General features: G+C 33.2%; 4 protein-coding genes across 4 annotated transcripts; all 4 read right to left on the bottom strand.

Annotated features, from left to right (window-relative positions):
• Nucleotides 1–1,257: 1,257 nt before the first annotated feature.
• On the bottom strand, nucleotides 1,258–6,151 carry LOC111392199 (ethylene-responsive transcription factor ABR1-like). Its single transcript, XM_023017476.1, has 5 exons — nucleotides 6,074–6,151; nucleotides 5,428–5,541; nucleotides 5,159–5,234; nucleotides 2,467–2,588; nucleotides 1,258–1,587 (listed from the first exon to the last, which is right to left on the bottom strand). Exons 1-5 carry the CDS (start codon nucleotides 6,149–6,151, stop codon nucleotides 1,258–1,260), a joined length of 720 nt encoding a protein of 239 aa, XP_022873244.1.
• A 1,718-nt stretch (nucleotides 6,152–7,869) lies between these two features.
• LOC111392205 (ethylene-responsive transcription factor ERF027-like) lies at nucleotides 7,870–8,916 on the bottom strand. The gene has a single exon (XM_023017485.1). It carries the CDS (start codon nucleotides 8,696–8,698, stop codon nucleotides 8,027–8,029), a length of 672 nt encoding a protein of 223 aa, XP_022873253.1. The 5' UTR covers nucleotides 8,699–8,916; the 3' UTR covers nucleotides 7,870–8,026.
• A 346-nt stretch (nucleotides 8,917–9,262) lies between these two features.
• LOC111392200 lies at nucleotides 9,263–11,563 on the bottom strand. Its single transcript, XM_023017477.1, has 4 exons — nucleotides 11,496–11,563; nucleotides 10,072–10,240; nucleotides 9,372–9,530; nucleotides 9,263–9,283 (listed from the first exon to the last, which is right to left on the bottom strand). Exons 1-4 carry the CDS (start codon nucleotides 11,561–11,563, stop codon nucleotides 9,263–9,265), a joined length of 417 nt encoding a protein of 138 aa, XP_022873245.1.
• A 6,408-nt stretch (nucleotides 11,564–17,971) lies between these two features.
• Nucleotides 17,972–18,870, bottom strand: LOC111392202 (salt stress-induced hydrophobic peptide ESI3-like). The gene is made up of 2 exons (XM_023017480.1): nucleotides 18,790–18,870; nucleotides 17,972–18,055 (listed from the first exon to the last, which is right to left on the bottom strand). The coding sequence occupies exons 1-2, from the start codon at nucleotides 18,868–18,870 to the stop codon at nucleotides 17,972–17,974; spliced, it is 165 nt and encodes a 54-aa protein (XP_022873248.1).
• Nucleotides 18,871–25,294: the final 6,424 nt, after the last annotated feature.

Consider the following 25,294-nt stretch of genomic DNA (forward strand, 5'->3'; position numbering starts at 1 on the left):
GAATGGAGGGCCTTGAGTACAAGGAAACAGCTGGCCCACCGCCACTTGTTCGACGGCTTCGGCATTGGTGAATGAAGGACCCAGATAGAACTCATTAAGTTCGGCATTGGCTGGTGCAAGAAAGTTCGGATTTACATATGGTTGAGTAAGGATTTTCTAGAAATCGTCGAAGCTAAAAGAGTCGTCAGATTGGGTTTGGGAACGAAATACAATTTTGTTAAGGTTTGCTCGATAAACGTAGCAGAGAAGCAAGAAGATAAACAGTGGTATGGCGAGAAAGAAGCGCGAAATAATGATACATGAGTTAGTGGTACATCGAAATGGCGTGTTTTTGGGGTTTATAACGGTTTGTAGCGTCGCACTTTTTTAGGCTATGGAAGAAAATAATGATTGAAATTCGTGGAAATTTCAAATGTTGTTGGGAAACACAAAGTAAATATGACAAAGATTAATAATTGGTATTAATTCTGCCATATTGGAGGGTAATTGTTGACACACTAAAAATGTAGCTCAAATCAAATAGCCCAGGGAATGAAGCCCAATTGAGGAATCCTCAAATCAAATAGCCCAAAAAATGAAGCTCAACTGGGCAATTTAGGATAAAGGTCCAGCTAGAGTTATTAATGAATGTAGTGGAAGCCCACGAACATAGTAACATCATCGTCCAAACTTGCAAGACGCTCAAGATCTGAGCGAATGAAGTGCCTTACAGTCGCCCAGAGTTATGACCCTATTCTCGCCCAAACCTTCGAATCATCCAAAATCTTAGCAAACATAAGATGTTATGGTTATCCAGAAGTGCAGTTATTGAAGCAGTTATCGAGTAATCTTATCACGTTCCACGATTCAAGGAGTTCAGTTGAAGACGATTGAACGACAAAGAGTAGTGGCGACAGTTAGAAACGACAGTTCCACGACAAGTTAGCCACCATAAAGAAAGTGGGTGGTTATAAAGCAATCAAATAGTTTCTAAGTGGTTGATCACGAAGAAATCGTCAAGGGAATATAAAAGGAAGAGAAAACCTAGAGCAAAAGGACCCCCGAATCAAACACTCTCAAACAGAGAATATGTAATTTCAATTTCTTAGTTTAGATTTAAACATTTCTTTTTAGTACTTGTGTGCTTGCGCCTCTTGGAGGCATTCTGTTTAGTTTCAATTGTAAAGTCATCGCCAAATAAAACACCCTTTTTTGGGACTTTGTCTCAAGATGTTTGTTCTTTACACAATCGTCTTATTCCTTTTTAATTGTTAGCGACTACCCGCGCGAAACACTAACATATTCCGGGAAGTTAACTACTATTTCACTTCCCTTTAAGGCAAGAGCTGGCACGTCATAGGCTGCAGCTGCCATTTCCTGCTTAGGATCTGTGCCTAGCCATACACGAGTGGTCTTTAGTGGCTCACGAATCTCCGATACCCATTTCCCACTTCGGCTTCTTATTCCGTGGAATATTGGATGCTTTCCACTTGTGGGGCTTCTGGCAGAGGCAGAGGATTTAGTGGTGGTGAGTTTTTTAGCCTTTCTAATGTTAGATATCGACTGTATTGGCAGTGGAGGAAGACAGCGGCAGGGTGTTCGGCTAGCCTATGGTGGCGGGTATAGTTGAGTGATCATGATAGTATGATTATGTGGAGGTTCAGCCATGTTTAATGTATCATATATGTAGCTATCAATACGAGGTTAGATATGTTAAGGATTAGGAGAAGACAAAGTATGTGGGTCACTGAAAACTGAAAAGCTAAGCCGTGGAGAATCTATGGCCATATGTTAGGGTTCTCGTTTTAATTTGTAAATAGAATACACAGCAAGTCCTTGTTTGGTCTAAACTAATTCATCAGATTTTTAATAAATTTTGATAAAAGGGAAGAAATATATAATTAAATTAGTTGTAAATATCATAAAATATGATTAAAATTAATTTTTGACTTTTACTTGAAATTTTAATTCAAACCAAACGGGGCAAAATAAATTGATTGATTTTATTTTTTATTCACACATTACTTAAAAACTACAACTTGTACCCGTTTATGATCTATTATTCGTTTATGTTTATTTATAAATTAAATCGGTTATAAACACGTACTAAACATGCAAGAATATAGTATATATAATATAATATGTAGAACTGTAGATTTTGCATTTGGCCCCAATTATTTTAAATTTTAATAGGTGGGTTTTGTTTTCCCCCCCCCCCCCCCCTTCCCCCCCTTCCTATTCAAAGGAATTATTAGATTTGTACTGGATGCTATTAAAGAATAAAGGTGTATGTATGCAAGTACATGAGGTGAGAGCTTTCATGACTTTCGATGTCACCATCCTAATGGTTCCATTAACAATAGGGTTTTGCTGGAAAAACAGCCTATGGGCGGGTTTGGTCAGGGGGCTGTTGATAATTGCTTAATTCCTGATAATACAAAAAAATAAAATAATTATATAATCTATTCAATTGCTTGACTTTGGCACTGAAGCAGCAACAATGTCTTCCACCGCCCACTTATTGAAGACAAGAGATGGTTTAAAAGCCTTACAAATAATACTGTTCTCCATTGGTTGATTGCTCCACTTGTTGCACGATTTGGTCCCGTCTAATTAAGTCTTGAATGGACCACGAATGTTACAATCAGTAATAATCCCAAAATCCTTTTTACCCTTTTCCCCCCTTTTTATCTATAACTTGACAAAGAATTAAAAAAAAAAAAAGAAAAAGAAAAGAAAAGAGAGAGAAGATAATTTAATTCAACAATAATGAATTGATGCTTGAATGAAGCCATTCTTTTTAACAATTTTTTCATTTTCATTTTCATTTTCATTTTTTTTTTTTTTTGTGAGTTTGTAGAGTGTCCCTTGGCCCCTTAATCATGTTAGTTTATTATTCAAAAAATAAAAGTAAAAATAGATTCTAGAACAGCCTAACAATGGAAGCTCATATACATAGTCTGCACACTGATTTTATTTTTTGTCCGATGGCTGATTTTTATTAAGGGTTTGTCTGAGTACCTTCTTTTTAAAAAAAAAATAGATTTTGTACTAGTGATTTTTTTAGAGAATGTGTGTTTAAAATGCAATAATTTTTTATTTTTTTTGTATTTACATGTGAAATTATTTATTTAAAAAATGTATTGTTGAAAATGTGTTTGAAAAAAAGAGAGCATGTTCTCTTTGCTGTTTTTAGGTCATTTTCAGTTTTTAATTTTCGAAAACATTGAAGACACATTTACTTATGTATTTTCAGAAACAAATTTTCAAAAACAAGTGTAAAATTTATAAAGAAAATGGAAAAGGTCATTTTGGCTGTTTTCAGTTAAACCCAGGCAAATTAAAAAATGCGGAAAACAATTTTTAGAAAGTAAACGCGTTTGTCATTTTTTTTATTTTTTAATACAAGTTTTTAAAATGACAAAAAGAACGTGTTTTTAACAATCTCAAAATGGACACTTAAAACACAAAATTTAAAATGAATTCAAAACTCAAAACTAAAAACTAAGTTCTCTTTGTTGATTTCAGACCATTTTCAATTTTTAATTTTTGAAAACACTGAAAACACATTTACTTACCTATTTTCAGAAATGAATTTTCAAAAGCGCAAAAGCAAAACGGCCTTTTAATCGTTTTGGATTTTTTTAGTAGAAATCAAGCCAAAAACATCAAAATGCAGAAAACACAGTGTTTTTGCCAATAGCATGAGAGCTCGGTTGGTTGAGTCACGGATTTTCTTAAGGCCACGCGTTCAATTTCATTTCATCGCAATTTGATACAAATGAATTTTCTTTTTATATGCACAGTACAAGAAATTTTAATTAAATTCCACATTTTTTTGCCAATAGCCGAATAGCTCAGTTGGTAGAGTTGCGGATTTTGAGATGGTCATGAGTTCGATTCCACTAGCCTACTTTCAAAACAAAGGATTTTATTATTTTTTTTTTTTATATGCACAGTACAAAAATCTTTCAAATAAATTGGTAGGTGGCTGAGATTCAAACTCGGGTCACCAGCATGGAGTTTTAATATCTTAACCACTGTGGCGACCGGTTTTGCTTTGTTTTATAAGTAAATAAACTAGAAAGTAAACATGTTTTTCAATTTTTTTATTTTTGAAAACAATTTTTCAAAATGACAAAAAGAACGTATTTTCAACAATTTCAAAATGGACACCCAAAACAGAAAATCCAAAATGAATTCAAAACTGAATTACGAAGAGAACATGCCCTAAATTTTTCAAGAAAAATATCCCTTGATCATTCATGATCAATGTTCTGTTATGCGACGGCCTATTCTGCCCATACATTTTCAGCCTTTCGGTTCTTTTTCCTTGTTTTTGTTTTTGAAAAACAAATTGTCTAGCGTTTGAATATTGTATTTTTAATATTTGACCATGTTGGCATGACACAACTTGTATGACTTGTGAAGATCATAAATAATGAAAAAAATATACATATATTAATGACTTTAACAAAGAATTACATAATTCAATTGTAAATGATAAGATTGCAGCAAATAGTTCAATAGCAAATTAGACTCATGGGATATTCCCAATGTATTTAAATGTATAATTCCTAAAAAATGACAAAATAGTCAATGAAGATTAATTTATAATTCAAATTTTAATTGTGGTCATTATCTTTTTTTAATAGTTATTTAGATTTAGTGATTATCTAGATTTTTGTAACTATCTAGATTTTAGTTATTTCTTTAAACAAGGGTTGTAAATTATGAGTAAGTAGTTTTTAAATTGAAATAAAACATTTATTATTGAGATATTCTCTAATTTTTTAAATTCTCGATATTTGATATTTTAAAATCAACGAGCCAAATTCTCTATATTATTAATGTGCGAATCAAAAAGTTTTGTAATGCCTAGATTTCTAATATTCTTAGAAATTAATAGAAACTAGAGAATAATCATACTAGCATTTGTTTAAAAGGATTTTGCTACAGGTAAGCTTTACACTCCGGGTTATCCGTCCCTTACGTGGGAGTCGGATCCCACACATTTATTGGGCGTGGGACCCACCCCCCATTTGAGGGGCGGGTAACCCGAAGTGTAAAGCTCCGAGTACAAATGATAAAATCCTTGTTTGTAATCAATGGAACTTCGATAAGTGTTCTTTTCATTATTTCGTTTCCACCTATATCAATAACTAAATAAAGCTCACACCTTTGCACAAAAATATTCTTCTATTTGCCATCTCAATGTGCAATACAGATTTTGACTTTGCATCAGAAACCATCACCTAAACCGTAGGAAAAAAAGAAAAAAAGAAAAAAAAGAAACACAGCATTATGCCTCCAAAACATTCCCAAGGGATCCGATTTAAAGACACTAAAACTTTTAAGTTCATAATAGATTATCGGAAGAGCGTCCATAGAGCATGCTGCGCAGTGGCAAAAAGTGCGAAATCCATTGGATTTTCTCATTTAGAATACCTGAGAAGCCTCATATCTCGACAACCACCTCAACAAATTCTGCAACACTCTCTCCTTCACGTCAGTAGATAATTCCAATATAAATAATAAATTTAGTTCGTACCTTGAAAATTCCTATAAATTAAATAATGAATCATTAAGAGCATTTTCAAAAAATTCTTTAAACATGATATGCTCTTTATTTTAAAGAGTCAGTCAACCCATAAAATTATGCATAAAGAGACTTTTTAAATTAACATTTTAATTTAGAGAGTGCCCACTCTCCATAAGTAAATGCATTTAAAATGTTTCAATTTTCAATATGGGAATATAATAAAATAATATAAAGAAAAACTAGTTAAAATAAAAAATAGAAGAAAATAATAAATATTTTTTGTCAGTAATAAAATTAAATGTTAAATATAAAGAGTTTGTTAAGATATTTCAAAATTTAACTTTCTAAATTTATAAATGTTTTTCAAATGATAGAATATATTATTTAAAAATATAGAGTCTCTTGGATATACTTTAACTCATCATCACAGTTCTCAACGCATTCGATAATTAAACAATCATTATAACAAATGAATAAAATTAGTTTTTCTTTTTGCCTCGTCTAACAGGAGAGGATGGATGGAAGTTAGAAGTGTGGATAGGGAGGTGGAACAGCAGCGGAAGGAGGCAGAGGGCCTGAGGCCGACGTGCCATTGCTGGTGGTAGGGGTGTATTCCAATACCAAAGCCATCATGGCGATTTGAGGAGACTGGAACAAAGTCGTGAGTGAAATTGCAGATGATAGATTACCATTTTTCTCAAGACCATGGGTTATTTGAATGGGTTGAATTTGTCGTCGGAGTGGGGGATTGGATTGTTTTTATTTTCCGTGTTTTCAGTGAAAAAGCTTGAAACCTAACACATATGCTTTGAGTTTTATGCTATAACTATGTGATTTTATTTTCGAAAAGGTATTTTCAAAAATATCAAGTCAAACAAGTTTTTGGTATTTTACAAAATTAAAAACAACTTGGAAACCGTAAACCAAATACCCTCTTTTTTTTTTTTTTTTTTTTTTTTGGGGCTTATTTTTTGTTGGTCTGTTTCAGCAGCATTAATGAAATTCAACCAACCCACTGTAGAAATATAAAATTGTAGCCTTGTGGAGCCAATAGTTGACAAATCATTTTCAAGAGGAAAGGGGGAGGGGGGGGGGGGGGGGGGGGGGGGGCTGGGCTGTAGCCCCTCCACACTCAGGCCCAAGAACTTTTGTTCAAAGGTATTTTTTATTTTTTTGGGTAAAAAATCAGTTTTTTTTGTGTAAATTTTTTTTTCCACGTAGCAGCTCGATTTGAAATTTTATAGCCCGGTCTTGGATCCAATCCTGGATTCGTCCCTGCTATTATAGAAATAAAGGTGGACGTATACAAGAGTACGTAAAGAGTTTTCATGACTTTCCATGTCTCCAACCTAATTGTTTTCATTAATAATTAATATCTCTACCTAAAATAGGAGCATTTCGTGATCAAGTATTAATTCATTGGCAACTAGGATTATCACAAGAGAATCAACCATGATGAATATAAAATTAGTGTCTCATTAAGAACGTTAGGATTGAAAACTTATGTACTATATATGAATGGACCACACGAAATTTCGTAGTCTCCAGATAATCGTTCCCTTTAGTCCCCACTCTCCTATTTTTCAGAAGGAAAAAATTAAAGGTAAAGAGCAAAACTTATTCACTGATAATTGCTCAATTCCAAATAATATATAAACTAAAATGATTAATAAGCTACTAAATTGGCTTAACTTTGGCATTGAGGCAGCTACAATGGTTTTAACCGGCGAATTTTTTTAAAGAAAAAGACGGCTCGAGCTCCCTATTTGACATCCTTTACTTTTAATTTATTTCTCATTCTCATTTTCAACTACATATTCATACGATAAAATATTTTACACATAAACGCAAAACTTTTTCTTACTTTTTAATCACGCATTCTCTAAAAAATACTATTTAGAACTATGTTATTAAAATTTTAAGGATGCATCATGCATTTCAAATAGGGCTATATATGAATTTGCTAAGTAAGTGTCAAGTACAATAACTTTGGTTGAGTGAAAAGGCAGAAGACTGAGGTGTACCTTTCAGCACCTCACTCTCCACCCTCACAATAGGATTAGGACCTCATCCACCATGTGAACCCCTTAAAAACTGGCCAGAACAAAGAGCTGTTGCGTTCGGATATCGCATTTCCATGGAATATATGTTTAGGGTTCATAAGCCGTTGAATTTGATATGGGGCTGAAAGAGAAAATATTATTTAGGGTTGGGCGATTTGTTATGGAGAGGGATTCATCAAGGTGAATTTTAATGTTCCCATAAATTAAATGTTATTTCAAATGTGTGATATTGTCAAGCTAGAAGCGCGTAACACTATTTTTGTGCAATTACATAAACAAGAGCATAAAGATTGTTGTATAATGTCAAATATTTGTGGAATTTACTTTCAACAAGAAATCCGTACAAGAGATTAATCAGCAATCTTGTAAATGACTTCGAGCAATTAATTCTCTGCAATATGCATGCCTAGTTAATTTCAAGAAAATATTCAAAAGCTTGTTATTAATAGCTCCACAGACTTTCAGTATCGGAATTTCCCGGCGTGTCACTCAACGGCGGTGGCGACGTCATTCTTGGTGGGCTAACCAGCATTCCCTTTGCCATTTCCAACAGTAGATTAGGCATTTCAAACAGTGCCTCCTCATCTACAAAATCATGTCCATTATTCACAGTTAATTCATTTACTGAATCATCGTTCGTGGGCTGTCCAGAGACAGCCTCTGCGCCACTCTCCAACTTCATCAACGCCGCCGCGCTGGCGGCTGCTCTTTGAATATCTGGCGCGGAAGGTGAAAGTGGCACCGGATAATAGCTAACATATTCCGGAAAGTTAACTGCTGTTTCACTGCCTTTTAAGGCAAGAGCTGCCACGTCATAGGCTGCAGCTGCCATTTCCGGCGTAGGATGTGTGCCTAGCCATATACGAGTAGTCTTTAGTGGCTCACGAATCTCCGATACCCATTTGCCACTTCGGCTCCTTATTCCGCGGTAAATTGGGTGTTTTCCACTGGTGGGTCGTCTGCCGGAGGACGAGGAGCTAGTGGTGGTGAGTTTTTGAGTCTTTCTAATGTTAGATATCATATGCGGCGGTGTTGGCGGAGGAAGAGAGCTAGGATGTGGTGGCGGGTTTAGTTGACTGATCATGGTTGCACGATGATGTCGATGCTCAGCCATATCATGTATGCAGCTATCAGTACGAGGTTGAATATTTTAGGATTGGAAAGAGAGAATTTTTGGTTTATAACGATAAAGTATGCGTGTCAATAAAAAAGCCAAGCGGTGGTTTTGTTTCAAGCGATAGACGTAAGAACAATTCCTGTACGTATTGCTTCAATTTTTGTTTTTATTTTATTTTTTTTTCGGTTGGTAGAAATACTCTTTCTTGTAGAGTAATTTTTTGAGGATGTCATTTTGAATCGATTTTCTATAAATGCTCTTCAAATTTGATATTCCACTTGACTTTTCACTTCAATGTCTACATATTTGCTATCCTAATTTAATCATCTCGTTGAGTACTCCATTGCTAAAATTTTGACACAGCACTATAATTTTGAGATGTCAAGAATATAAAAGACATAAAACTAATTTTTGTTTTTTCACATGATGAACTATGTTCACTATAAATTTGACCCATTTAAATAATAATTAGGTGCCAAAATTTTAATGGTTGAATACATTATATTCTCAAAGGGAGAGATATGTAGTTAGTTGTTTTTGTAGTATTCTTTTCTTTTTTCTTTACAATGATTGATACCCATTCTGTTGAGGTATTTTTGTAAATAAATTTATAGAATTGCAAATTTTAACTTTTTTTTTTTTTTTTTTTTTTCCCATCCAAGAAATATACCGTAACCATTTGTAAATCTTCAGTCATCAGGACAACTTCCCCAATCACTGTCACTGAAGCAATGAATTTGAAAATCTGAATTTTTGGTGATGAATAATCCAAGTTGAGCAGTATGTTGAAGATATCGCAGTAGGCATTTAATAGCCTTCCAATGGTCATCTATTGGTGAGTTCATGTAGTGACAGAATTTATTTACTGTGAAGGAGATGTCTAGTCTAGTCAAGGCTACATATTGTAATGCCCCAATGTCATGACGATATATCACTATTTTGTAACAAGTGCCAACCGATTTTGAGAGAGAATGAGGGATAGAAATTGGTTTTGAACAAGGCTTACTCTTAGACATACGAGTACATTCCAACAAATCTGTGATATATTTTTGCTTGAGATAATAAAATGCCATGTATAAGATAATTGACTTCCATCCCCAAGAAATAATTAGGCCGGCCGAAATCTCTCAATCAAAATTCTGATTGAAGCCGTTGTATAAGATTAGTAATGAGGGAAGAAGAACCAGATGATGATAAACTTCAACATAAACCATTATAAAAATACGATGAACACCCCTTTGCACAATGAATAATGAAGTGTCGGCTCTAGAATGAATAAAACCAAGCGTGCATAAAAAACAGCTAAGACGTGAATACCATGCCTATGGGGCTTGCTAGAGACCATATAGAGACTTGTGAAGCTTACATACGTGATCAGGTTTAGAAGAATCAATGAATACGGTTGGTTGCTTCATATAAATTTCATTCTCAAGTGAACCATGAAGGAAGGTATTTGATATGTCATTTTGATGCATAGACCAATGGTGAATAGTAGCAAGAGACAGGACAGTGCGAATGGTAGTTCCCTTAACAACAGAGCTGAAGTTTTCTTGATAATCAAAATCAGCTTTTTGAGAGAACCCTTTTGCAAATATTGTGGACCAAAATAATTTTTAAATGGAAAAACGTTTTCATTGAACTTGATGTGTCTAGCAATGTAGATTTCATTGCTTTCCAAATCAAGACATCGAAATCCTTTGTGATTAGGAGACTCACCTAAGAACAAGCAAACTTTGCAACGGAAAGAAAATTTTTGTTTAATATAAGATCTTAATAAAGGAAAAATTGCAAAACCAAATCTTTTAAAATTAGAATAGTTTGGTAAGACATGAAATAATTTTTGGAATGGGCACAAATTTTACAGAACTGGTGTAGGTAAAATATTTATTAAAGTTGTGTCTGAATTGAAAGCATATAGCCAATATTTAAGATGTGTGTGCTAAAAGAGAGAGCCAGTTTCAACAATATGCTGAATTTTTCTTTCAGCAATACTTTTTGTTCATAGGTATATGGACTAGCAAGATGGTGTCTAATGCCATGTTGGGCGAAAAATTTATTTAATTTTTGATATTCACCTCTTTAATCAGAATGAAAAACATGAATTTTAGTTTGAAATTGATGTTCAACAAAAGATTGAAAATTAAGCAAAATAGAAAACAAATCACTTTTATTTTTAAGGAAATAAATCCAAGTATAATGCATAAAATCATCAACAAAGATAACAAAGTATCTGTGACTAACCGGACCTCGAACATCAAAGTGGACAATGTCAAATGGCACCTTATTTTATGTACTACAGAAGCTAGTAAAATTTTAGATAACTTGCCAAAAGGACACGCTAAACAAGAAGGCGATTTAAAACTTCTAGAACTCAACAAATTATTGGATTTTAAAATGGAGGAAACTGTGTGGTGATAAGGATTGCCCAATCTTTGATGCCAAGTTGAAAGCCGAACAAATTCAGCCACATTAACTTCTTTCCTTGGTGGCAGAAAAATATTCGTGCCATGTTCGCTCGATCCTCTTGAGTACTTTTTTTCCTTGATCTCCTGGTCCTTAACAAAAAAATGAGTAGGCCAAAAAAATAAATAAATAAAAAATAAAAAAACTAAAAAATAAATAATAAATATAAAAAGCGTTTGTTATTAGTAGTGAATTTTTGAACTGAGAAAGAAGAGATATTTGAATTTTAGGAACATGAAGAAGATCGGTTAAAATAAAATTGCAATTTGTAGAACAATAGGTGGTAATACCTGTATAAACTATTGGCAATCCTTGTCTGTTTGCAACTCACAATTGATCAAGACCCTTGAAATCATCAGCAGCACTCAAATTTTCTATATCTGGAGTAACATGATGCATTGCCCCGGTGTTTGGTGTCCAAGAAAAAAATTGAGTACTTTGACAGAATTGATTGTTTGACACCAACGGGAAAGAGGATGCTGTCCAAATCATGTGTGCCTGAAGAGCCTGGAGTGATGAATTCTGTCTTGGAATATAGCGGAGTCAACACTTATCTGCTATGTGATTCTTGAACCCACAAATTTGACATGTAACTTTGCCACACCGTGGGAATGAAGGCCGAAAAGAAGGACCCGATATGGGGTTTGGCAAAGAAGATGATGACTTTGTTGGAATAATTCCATATGTGGGCTTCACATTCGATTGCAAATTTTACGGGTTAAATGTATGACTCATAATGATATTTGTATTTGAGTCAAATTTATTAAGTGATCAATTGGGCCTTTTACACCTTACATGTTGTAATTAATATGATGTGGTAATTTTAAGTATGTGGGCCAGAAATAAACCCTAATTAGAATTCTAGTCGTAATGGGACGGCTCAATTATTTCCTATATAAAGGTTAGGTTCCCTCTCCTTTCCATATGGTTTTATTGGCTTGCCCCATTGATGGCCAATACTTTTGTGAGGAGCAAGGAGGGGAAGATCTAGTTGGTATTACAATTACAACTATTATTCATATCAACAATGACTTCCGCAGGTATAAATTCGATTTATCAATTTATGATTTTGTGATTCTTGATTCTTAGCATGATTACAATTAAATTCAACAATTGGCTTCAAAGCCTAATGCTAAGATCAGAATCCTTCGTAACCATAATATTCTTTCTTGAATTCTGATTGAATAGTTTTGAAGTTCCTACACCCCGTTTTTGGATTTATTAAATTTTCAAAGTTTTGAAGGTCAACTTTGCATTAATGTTCTGTGTGTATATATATTCATTATATATAAACAATTTGTTCAAAATTTCCATCCCCAATCCGTTTCTCTGTTAACTTTGCTGTCTCCTGCAACCGCAATCTCCACTAGATCTGTAATTTTAAGAAGGGACCAAATATATATCTTACTTATAATTAACTAGAAGAATTACAAAAGAATTTGCACACCAACACAAGAGGGGTATTTTTTTTCTAACAGAAGTTTTTTTTTTTTTTTTTAAGATACAAGTTCACTTCATGATTTAATTACCTTAAAATAGTTGTTTGTGGAGTTCTTGCCTCACCAAGATCATATCAGGTTTTCCAGTCGGCATGGTCTTGTAAACCGCCATTGATTCATTGCTTGATTCGGTCTAAATTCACACATTCACACTTTTCAGTGGTGTAGTCGCCAATGAAAATTCGCTGGCACCCCTAAGAAAAATAAAATAAAATTTCCTGATTCCTGTCGGGTTTAGAGATAGGTGGAGATGGGGGCTCCTGTTGTAAATAGCTAACCTTCAAGACCTTGTGTGCAATTAAGTGATTGAGAGACACATTGCATTTTTTAAAACATGGGCCTATTTGTAAATTGAGAAACTGGAGGACCCGGTTTTAATTTTAACTAGGGTCAAGGTGCAATTTTTGAAAAGGGATTAAATTTGAATTTTGAAATTGGATTTAAAAGCTTTGTATCTCAAATTTCAATTTTGACCCAATTTAATTTTTTTTTGACCCGTTTAAAATTATATCAAATAAATAAATAATTGATTGACGACTTTTATATTTTTCGTTAAAATGTTTATGTGCATAAGTATTGCCATTATTTATGCGTTAAAATTTCATTTTTTTATTTAAATTTTGTTGCCAATTTCGTCTCTCAATCACATAAGAATTTTTGCCTTTCATTGATTGACAATTATGATTTGTTACATAATTATCAAGACGATTCTTATTTTCCACTGAAAGAGAAATATTTTGAAATAAAAATGGGTGGTAGCTACCGAAGTGCACACTCATTATTATTTATTCGATTTTCTCGACAACAAAAGATATAAATATTTTGCACAACAATTTTGATTTATTGCATATAATATCTTGCCCAAAGGTGTTATTATATGTAATATTTTTGAAAAATGGCATGAGAAAGTTAACGAGCTTATTTTGGTTCAAAAATTTCCTTCTGCCCAAAGGTGTTGGAATTTTGAAAACCAATGAGATTTTGTTGACTAGCTGCATGATGTGTTTTAAGAGTACCTTATAGCATGTTATATTGTCAGCCCAAAGGCGACTTTATGATGATGCATTTAGGCTCTTACCGTAATAAAATTCATGTTTTTGATTTAATTACAGATTATCTAATTTATAGTCTTGTTAATTAGATGGATATTTTATCATCTATTTGACTGCATGCATTATGTTTGGATGATATTGAATATGATATTTTATGTTTCCACATTTTATAATGTCTCATTTCTTTTGAGTCAATTGTCTGTCGTTGAAACTTTGACTGGAAATAATTATATGAGATAGAAATGAGATGAAGAGATAGCACTTGGTCTTTTAGACTTGGATTTTCTAATGGAGAAAAAGCTTGAGAAACTCATAGATAAGTGCACTGTTGAATATGTAGTCGAGTATGAAAAGGTCTTAGCATGTAAGCTCTGATACTAATTGTTGAATTTTAACGATAATCATGCTAAGAAGCAAAAATCACAAAATAATAAATTAATACTTTAAATTCATACATGCAGAGGACATTGCGGATATGAATATTAGTAGTTAGATCTTCCCTCCTTGCTCCTCACAAAAATATTAGCTGTCAAATTGAGCAAGTCAATAAACTTTATATAAAAATTTATTAAGCCGTCCCAATAACAACTTAAACCCTAATTAGGCTTTGTATATATTTCCGACTCATATACCTAAAATTATCACATTATATAAAATATAACCTGTAATGTGTAAAACGATCCAATGGATCACTTAATATATTGGATTTAATCATAGTATCATTATAAGACATACATATAACCCGTAAAATTTGTAATCAAATGAGAAACCCATATTTATAATTATTCTAACATAATATTCCTTTTAGACACTCCCAACTCTTTAATGGAACGTAGAAAACAAGAAAAAACAAAAGAAAGGCTCGAAAGAATCCGAGGTGTTGATAATGTTACGACGAATCAAATGGTTTGGTTAATTCTTCGACGAAGATAAAGCGCTTTTGGGAAAAACTTCACTTCAAAAAACACACACCTCAATTGGTATTTGTCATTTATATTCCCTTCAATGCAACGGTTTCAATCGAAGACATCGGTTTTGACTTTTGAGAATAATGCTTCCTCAATATCCTCTACAATTACCGGTTTTCTTGCTTTTGTTGAGTTTTTTTTTCCTTCGTTATGATTTTTCGGTTAAGTTTGATGTTATAAACAATGTTCTCTTTATCCCAAATAGTCTCTAATACATACATCTTTCCATTATTTTGCTATATATTACAGTGTACCGAACAACATTACAAGGCTTATAAATTAAGCAATGTATTTATGCATTTTAAAAGACACAAGTAAATTAATATATACAAACAATAAAAAATTAGTACATATTATCTTGTGAAAATTTCGCCATAATCTATTTTTAGCCTAGAGAATATATATATTTTTTAATATAATAAGCTATAGTGAGGCATATAATCAATTTTTTGATCGCTTTGATATTATAATGAATTTTGTAATGTAAATTTTAATTTTTTAAATGAGATAATTAACGTTATTGTCCTGTTTTCGGAGGCAAACCTAAAGCTTGGTAGACGAGAATTAAAGTAAAAAGGGGGGATGAATAATGGTAAAATTGAAAACAAATGGAGTTCCGAAATCTATTCACAAAAAAGTGACAAAGAGCTAGCAAAAGATATTACTGATAATTTGCATTTCGTTGAGAATAAAATGCTTGTCAACTAGTCAAAATTCACTTTGAGATCAACTCCTTGACAGTTGGAATAAACATATTAAGATTGTGTACGTTTTGACCACAGTGAAGTGTTGTAGTACATAGTTGTTTTTTCCTTATAAAATAGTATATAAATTATGAGATTATTAGTTTACGGGACGAGCACGACTGAAGTGGCTATACATACAAAACTATTTACGGATCTATATGCTTCGATTGGAACTAGAAGTTCCAAAAGAGGCAGCAGGTATACCACGTTGTCTATTAATAGAGGTCGGTGCCAGTGGAAGAATGGAATCAATTGAGCTGCTCCTTCTGCTTGTCGTTCGAGTGCTAGAAAAAAAATATAGCTGCTACTTCCATAAAGCTCTTCTGATTCCAGAATCTACTTCGTTTCTCTCCCTTGATAGTTGTCCTACATACACGTGACACATGAAATAACATTTAGTGGCATTTAATTGTTGACATGTAGGGTTTTATGTTAATTTTGTAACTGAATGATGAATGTTCTAAAATTTTAGTGACTAATAGAGTAAGAAAATTACTTTAATAACTATTTTTAGAATTTCTTACAAACTTCAAATACCACCGGCCAAACCTTTAGAAACTTTAGGGACTGGCAGAGTGAGAAAATTACTTCAATGACTATTTTGAAACTTCTAACAAACTTCAATTACCATTAGTGAAAATTAGTTCATATTAAAACACAATATAGAAATTTTGAATTCTTTAAGTACTAGGAGATTGTATTAAGGAAAATGCAAGTTGTACATCATCATTTACATAATCTTTTACAGATTGATGAGGTATCATAAAGAAAATGAAGTTTATATTTTTTATTTGATTGATGAGATTTTGACCTAATTAATTCTCGTCATCATCTATTGATAAATAAATATGTAAATTGTGATGTACATAAAATACAATCATTGTATTAAAGCACATGCATGGAAATTGAGATCTACCTAAGTACGAGATACTTGAAAAAAAAGGATCACATGGATATGTAAGTCGAAGAGCTCGGCCCATTTTTGAGGTGACCCGATCTGACCTGGCCCAATTTTGAGGTAAACGAACGTGGGATGATTAATTAACTTATCCTCGTCTAGCCTGCATTAATCTGCTCCAAATGTGGCAGGTAATCCACACCGTCAGGTAATCAAGATAGGCACAGGAAACATGGTCCTTACCGTGAATTGTTTTACTTTATTTCATATTTTAAACTTAAATTCTATTTAAAGAATAATAAATAATTAATTAAATGATACACTAAATAAAAACATTTTAATCGTTGCCCTTCTCCACTCTCACCTTGCTTTGCATCGTCTTCCAAAAATTCCCAACATGAAAGGGATAGGGAGGACAGTCTTGGCCCGTGCCCATTACCATCCCTAGAGCCAAACCAATATGCAAACTATTTATCTCGATATGTTCCTCTTATTTATCATGATGCGTTCCTCGAGTGATTGTATAGATACACTTTTACAAAAGCATGTTTAACTTCTTCAAGAAATGTCTACAAAGCGAACTTGTATTTGCTGTGAATCTATTGTTAGGGAATACATCGATTATATGCATATTATATTTACAAAAAAATATATCGTTTATGTTCACGAAATTGAAACAAGGTTTTGACTTACCGAAATGGAGTTTGAGAAACTAACCAATTATTATCGAATCTGACCATTTCCATTCTTGAATTAAAACATGTAATTCTTCATATCGAACCTTGCATAAACCATATAAATAAAATTAATCATTTTCTAAAATCAAGTAGAAATGAAATTAGAAATAAGAAAAAATTAGATGCAAGTGATGCGATTGGTCGAGGTGAGTATAACTCTTTCCTTAAGATGAATTTGCCTCGCATCGGTGCTAATGGTTTTTCGACAATCATTTCCAACGAACTCGAACGGAATTTCCTCTCTATCAAGGAAATGCATGAAGATACTATGTAATTAGAAAGGAAAGAATTGCAAGAGGAGAATGAATGCTCAATGCAATTGGTGTACCCAAAATCATGTCCATAGGGTCTTATTTATAGATGTAGAAATGGTGCAAATGAAGTAGTGTGGATCAAAATATGCATTCTTTCCAAATGTTGCAACACTTGGCCAAAACTTGCATCATTTCGAGAAGTTGCAACACTTCATTTCTTCCAATTTTGGTTTGCAATTTCTCATTTATCCGGAATTGGTTTCAAGATTTTAAATATACCACGACGATCTACTCAACGAATAGAATAAGTTGGTTTATTTGCTTTTGTATTTTGACAATCGGATCAAATCCGAATATTTGGTCGAAATTGACAGTAATCATACCTTTTCATTTTCCACTTTTACATTTAACCAATTTTCGGTTAATTTTTGAACAAATTCCAACATCTATTAATTATGAGACAAAAATGTTTGAATAAGACGCAAGCCATATTTTATGTTAAAAGTCCTTTTATAATGCAAAATAAATAAATAAAATTTGTCTAACACGAACAAATAAAATTCAAAACACACACACACGACATTCGACTAAAATGCATTAAAAATAGACATTTGTCTAAGGTATTTTGAATAGATTATGATACAACCCATGCTTTATATTACGACCACATAAATCGCATATATAATCCCTGGTAAGTATCCCAATATTGTCAGCAACAAGTCGATCCAAAATTCCACCTTCAAGTCCCAAAGAAATCAATATTATTCAATTGTACCCTTACAAATTACTTTAAATCAATATAAAATGAAATATATCATAAATAGTCTTCAAACCTAATCACCATATATCGAGTATACATAAAAAGAAAAACACGTTTGCAAAAGATGTAATTTTATTAAATAATAATTAATTTGTTTACCACACAAAATATTATTTAACTTGGCATTTAGTAATCACTATAATATACAATATTTTAACTCTTATTTTGATTTAACATTATCAAAAGTATCTAATCTAAATTATAAGACTAAAATGAATTGATAACGATAATATAAATGTGAAAGTGCAAACAAAATATCTAATCTCGGTCAATTATAACGTAGTAAAAATTATTAATATAGCAAAAATTAAATTTCCAATAAATCAAACAAAACAAATTAAATATATATTGACATAGGAAATAGTTAAAACAAGAATTGATCGACATTCATAAAGGCATGCATGCTTGGAATAGTTCTTACTAGTCTAACAATAATGGGCAATTCTACGTGTGTATAACTGTTTATACACGGCCATGGAGGGAAGTGTAAGGTTGTATGTACATCTTAAGGTGTACACATAGCATTATTCAAGAATAATATGTTGTGCATCTACAAAAGTATAAATATAATTGTAATAGATTTAATTTTGTTAAATTTTTTTGTCGAGTAGCGAAAAATAAGTATAAATTTAAAAAGAAGGAAAGAATTACTCCGCAGCCACAAAGAAGGAAGGCTCCTACAGTTGTTATGAATATTGCCAATATCACTTCAAGTAATGTTGCTGCACCCATATCACAGATTGATCAATTATTGCATGAAATGATAACTTTAACGATAAAATATAGAGGATAGGGTGGGGTGGGGTAGGGTGGGGTAGGGACGTATTAGCTATTAAAGAGTGGTAATTGCGCACGTGTGAAGATGCAGAAAGAGTACTATGTCTATGCTTCTCTCTTATGACTCAGATTCACAACTTCCCTAATCTTCGTTGTCTCCATTTATATTTCGATATTAATTAAGTTAATTATTGTGAATGCACAAGAATTTTAGACCCCGTTTGGTATCCATTTTCATAAAAATGAGAATGAAAAATATAGTCGTTACGAAATTCACACAAGAGATAGAAAGTCAAATATGATGATTTGATGTGATGGATAATATCATATTTTTTCATTTTTGTGACTAAAAAATGGGAATCAAATGGGACTTAATTTCAAAACAAACTTTTACTAGATAAGTACAGGTGGTTAAATAAGGGACGGATTCAGAAGTATAATTCAATGGAAGCAAAATTTAACTCAGAAACAAGAACCTTAAGACTGGGTAATAACAGATATTTAATCAAGAGATAATACAAGCTTAAAAATAAGTAGTTTTTTTTTTTTTTTTTTTTTTTTTTTTGGTTTTTTTTTGGTCTCTCCATGTTTATATGTATATTTTTTAAGGACATTTATCTTGTACAAAAAAAATCTTAGAATGTATTTTTAAGGCTTCCCCTTCCCACAAAAGTATATATAAAAGCTTTTATTTCCTCTCAAAAATATCAAGTCAATCTTTATAATGCATTTTTTAACATATATACATAAAAAAAACTTTTTAAAAAAGGAGTTCAAATCAAATAATCTTGTCACTGTAGAAGAAGCGCAAGAAAACAAAGAAAGAAAGAATGTTTATTTACGTGTGTTTTTATATGTGCATTTTTTTTGGAAAATTTATCTGATTTTTTTTTTAAATGTGTTTTTAGGATATCCCTTTGTGCAAAAGAACATTTTTAACCATTAGTTCCTCTAAAAAATTAATGTCATACTCTGAATGTATTTCTTTTCATACATACATATAACAACTTTAAAATACAGAATTTCATATAAAAAAAAACTTCTTCTGTTGAAGAAGTAAAAGAAAACTAAGAAAGGAAGAAGTTTTTTTTAGTGTGTGTATAATATGTATATTTTTGAAGGAAATTCATCCAGAACCAAAAAATTCTTAGAATTTATTTTTAAGGCTTCCCCTTACCACAAAAGAACATTAAAAGCCTTTATTTCCTCTCAAAAAATTCAAGTCAATCTTTGTAATGCATTTTTTAAACATATATACATAAATTTTACAAATTATATAAGAAATTATGAATTCAAAATTTCACTAAAAAAAATCTAATGGCATAATAATTATATAACACAACAGAAAATTTAATGTTTGCAATAAATCAAATATAAAACAGGCAATCCAATATTTGAAAGTAAAAAAAATATTAAAATTAAAACCGTAATAATAGCTAAGCATTAATTGAAAAATAATAAAATGAAGACTTTGTTTGAGGTGGGAGGGAGGCCGGCTCGAGTGATTTCTGCAAAAGCAAGCAGCATTATTCTACCAGCTACAATCATCCATAATTTCTTGCAAGGCCTGCTTTGTTTTCCTTACTCATTGGTTCAAGACAAGTTATGATATCTTATAAATGGAATATTATGCTATAGATGTGACCTTTCTATTCCACCAAAAATCCGTTTCTCAGATGGAAAGAGTTGAAATCAAGTGATGTGCTTTCTTATTAATATACAATCAAGAATCAAACCATAATTAGATATAGTCACAATTTAGGGAATGATGAAGCTGTATATTTCATCTCAAGAGTCAAGAGAGGTGATGACAATTTGTTTTTGTTCTGGAAAAGACTGAACTGGGCTTTGGATCCAAGGAAGGAAAAGACATAACCTGATACTTTTTATATCTTATCAAAACAAAGGTAAAACTCTTCACTTAAACAAACATTGACGAAAGTAATACTTTTCATGTATCTCAAATTCTAATTGACAAATTTTGTGTCTTGCAAAATTCAAAGTCCTTTCGCATATTTCTATGACATTGCACTATTACAACCTAACTCAACTCTACTCCACTCCTAAACTGTGTTATCCAGTAGAATAATGTGACCATATGTGGCTGGCTAAAATTGACTCCACTTCAAAATCGCGTAAGCGAGTAGAATAATGTGACAAAATGTACCTTATTACTTTTTTTCTTGAATGCTATATCTCATGGGTTTGGTGTGACGACCTAATGAGATATAAAACAAATAATAGTTCATGGAAAAGTGAAAATTGGGTCGGAAAAAAAAAAATTTCGAATGTCCATTTTTGGAGATTTTTGTGTCCATTTTGGGTGTAAACAGTCCAGCGAGCAAAACTTAACATACAGCTTGTTTCGGCCAATTTCATCGTTTAGGCTCTGAAAACTCATTTTTCGTTATTCAGGATAATTTTCTTAATTTTAATTAGATTAGAATTTTAATTCCATTTAGAGTTTGATTTTATTTTTATTCCTATCGTTATCTAGAGTTAGTTGTAATCTACGAGTTAGTTATTATCCAAATTTTATTTATTGCTTTAAATACGAGTTGTAATTAATTTTTATAGGCAGTTGAGTTTTGACCTAAATAAAAAGTTTTGAGTAGTTTCTCAAATTATTCTCCGTTTCTTGGTATTTGATCTTCCAAATCAACGAGTTCAAGTTTCGTAAAATTTTATAAGTTTCAATAAACTTTTGCCACGTCACAACCTATAATCAATAAGTCCCTAGTATCATCTTTCTTTAAGATAGACATTGTTGGATCCGTCCATAACATTACACCAACTAGTGGAAAGGGAAAAGTTCAAAAATCAGGTGATAAGGATGGCACAATTGAATTCTCAGGTGTCAAGTTTAAAAATGCAAAACTCAGATATTAACTAATTAATTAAATATATTTTTTATTTAAATATAATAAGATCACAGTTACACAATTAATGATTACAGATACACAATTATAGGTCACAGGTGATTTTATTGGTCACATATTATCAAATTTATTGGTCACATATTATGTCGAGGTCACAAATAAAAAATTCTACAGATTACAGATTGTTTCGTTGGTCACAGATAAAAAAAATTATAGGTCACAATTTATCTATCGATCATATATTTACAAATTTATTGGTCACAAATTATTTTTTAGTCACTTACTATCGAATTCTAAGGTCACAGTTGAATAGTCACAAATTTTATGGTCACAGTTTATCTCACCCTCCCCCGTCTTGACACCACGCACCACCACCCACAGATCCGCCATCGCCACTTGCAACCACCCTCGCCCTGTGACCGTCCCCAACACCACCATCCGCACCACCACCATCACCATCGTCAATCGTCACCAACATTACTGCCAGTATCCTGTACCAACAATCACCCACGTCACCACTATCACCACCACCACCAACAACCACCCACCTCACCCAACCAGATCTGCAATGCCCATGAAGAAACGCTATCGGCACACACTGCCAACACCACGCCATCACCGTCGCGAACACCCACGCGCGTACACACACACACAACCGCAACCATGCCATCGTCGTCGCAATCTGAGGCACAACCACGACACCCACACACACCCAACTACGACCACAGCCTCACGACATCGCCGTCATGATCTGTGGCACAACCACGTACACCACGCACACCACGCCACCGCCACTAAACGAACTCTCATCTGCTAGCACCGCCACCATCAGCCTCCAATTCCACTGACATCGACGACGTTGCAACGAACTCTCAACAGCTTTGATTCTAGCAGTGTCAACCGAAGCAATTTCTTCATCGTCGAATTTTGCCTCAGATTTTACAGTGAGAGATGAGAGAGGAAGGACCGTTTTAGAGAGAGAAAATAATGGAGAGTTAGGGTTTAGGTGAAAGGAAAATTGATTTAAAATTTATATTTATTGATACCTGATTTATGAATAATGAAAGTTTGCACCTGAATTTTGAATTGTATTCTTTAAATCCCTGCTTTTGTGTAATTTCCTCTAGTGGAAATTTCATAAAAACCTACTTTTAAATATCCCATTTCATAAATCATATGCAAAGTTTATTATTTCAAAAATCAGATTTTTTTAATTTATAATTATAAAATAAAATTAATTATATACCTAACCCACCCATTAATTTATAATTATAAAATTAAATTAATTATGTACCCAACCCAACCCACCACCACAATTTCAATTTCAAAACCTAATTCCTCTATTCTCTCTATCCATCTCCCTTATCCCCTATCTCTTTCACCATCAATAGCTGTCGTCGTCGCCAAGAGAGCTCTGCCAGTAGAAGAGTACGTCGCCTCCAGGCAGCGCCGCCGTGCACGGCGACTATTGCTCTCCCTTGTCTCCTATCTCTCTCACCATCAAGGAACCTTACTGCCAAGAGAGCGTCTGCAGGCAGCAATATTGTGATGATTGCCTGTAGGAAATTTCGATCGACGTTGTGTAGCAGGCATGGTGTTGTGTAGCTACAATGGTGGTGGTGCTATGCTCAGTGGTGGTACTGTTCGGTGTCGATGTTGGGAAATGGGAGGTGTGGTGGTGGTGCGGTTGCGGTGGTTGGATGAGTTGTGGTTGTGGTGATGTACCTTGATGGTGTGCGGTGTGGTGGTGGTGCGGTTGCGGTGGTTGGATGAGTTGTGGTTGTGGTGATGTACCTTGATGGTGTGCGGTGTGGTGGTGGTGCGGTTGCGGTGGTTGGATGAGTTGTGGTTGTGGTGATGTACCTTGATGGTGTGCGGTGTAGTGTTGTGTATTAGCGATGGTTGTGGTGCTATGCCTAGTGGTGGTACTATGATGCGGTGGTGGAAAACGAAAAGTGTGGTGGTGGTGTGGCTGCGATGGTTGGGTGAGTTCTATGCCTGGTGATGTACTGTGATGTGGTGGTGGTTGAAAATGGTGGAGGTGGTGATGGTAGTGATTGTGGAGTCGATAACGACGGTGGCAAGGTGATGGCGTTTTAGATTTGATTTGTTGGTAAAGAGTTGGTGGTTGCAGCGGCATTGTGGTGGTTGCAGGTTGCGATTGTGGTGGTGGTGTAATATGAAAATGTTTGTGACCAACTATTTGGGGGTTCGCGACCAATTGTCGGGAGCTGCTATGGTAGTGGTGGTTGTTTTGGCGATGGTGGTGCTACTGAAGGCAGTAATGAGATGATGGTCACAAGTTTCGATGGTGGTCACAAATTATTTGATTGACTGTGACCATTAAATTGATTAATTAGTGACCAATAAAAAATATAAATTGTGATCAAGAAATAGTGTGTGACCTAAAAACTTATTAATCTGTAACCAATAATTTGATAATTTGTGTCTGTATAATAAGTTGTGACTTACAATATTTTTGATTTGTAACCAATAAATAAATCGTGACTTATAAATTTGTTGATTTGTAATCGATGAACAAACTGTGACGTATAAAAATTTTAAATTGTGAATGTAAAATAAGTTGTGACATAAAGTTCTAATTTGTGACCAAAAAATAAAAAGTGTCTAATTAAATTGGTAATTTGTGATTAAACTGTACAGATCTATGACCTAAATATGTGAAATTAATTAATTAATTAATTAAAGCATAAATAAATTTCAATAAAAATCTGATTGTTGAGGTTTAAAACTTATTTTCTTGATTTTGAAATGGGTAATACTTATATTCTTAGTTACAAAATTTTCCCACTAGTGGAAGTGCTATGCCTGGTTATGTACTGTGATGTAGTGGTGGTTGAAAATGGTGGAGGTGGTGATGGCAGTGATGGTGGAGACGGTGACGACGACGGCAAGGCGATGACATTTTGGATCTGATTTGTTGGTGGAGAGTTGCTGGTTGTGGCAGCATTTTAGATCTGATTTGTGGTGGTTGCAGGTTGCGATTGTGGTGGCGGTGTAATATAAAAATGTTTGTGACAAAGTATTTGGGGGTTTGTGACCAACTGTCAGGAGCTGCTATGGTAGTGGTGGTGGTTTGGCGATAATGGTGGTGGTGGTGCTACTAAAGGCAGTAGTGAGATGGTGGTCACAAGTTTCGATGGTAGTCACAAATTATTTGGTTGACTGTGACCATTAAATTGATTAATCTGTGACCAATAAAAAATATAAATTGTGACCAAGAAATAGTGTGTGACCTAAAAACTTATTAATTTGTGATCGATAATTTGTGTCTGTATAATGACTTACAATATTTGTGATTTGTAATCAATAAATAAATCGTGACCTATAAATTTGTTGATTTGTAACCGATGAACAAATTGTGACCTATAAAAATTTTAAATTGTGAACGTAAAATAATTTGTGACATAAAATTTCTGATTTGTGACAAAAAAATAAAAAATGTCTAATTAAATCGGTAATTTGTGACCAAATTGTAC

Source organism: Olea europaea, unplaced genomic scaffold (assembly GCF_002742605.1).
Source record: "Olea europaea var. sylvestris unplaced genomic scaffold, O_europaea_v1 scaffold901, whole genome shotgun sequence".
Lineage (NCBI taxonomy): Eukaryota > Viridiplantae > Streptophyta > Magnoliopsida > Lamiales > Oleaceae > Olea > Olea europaea.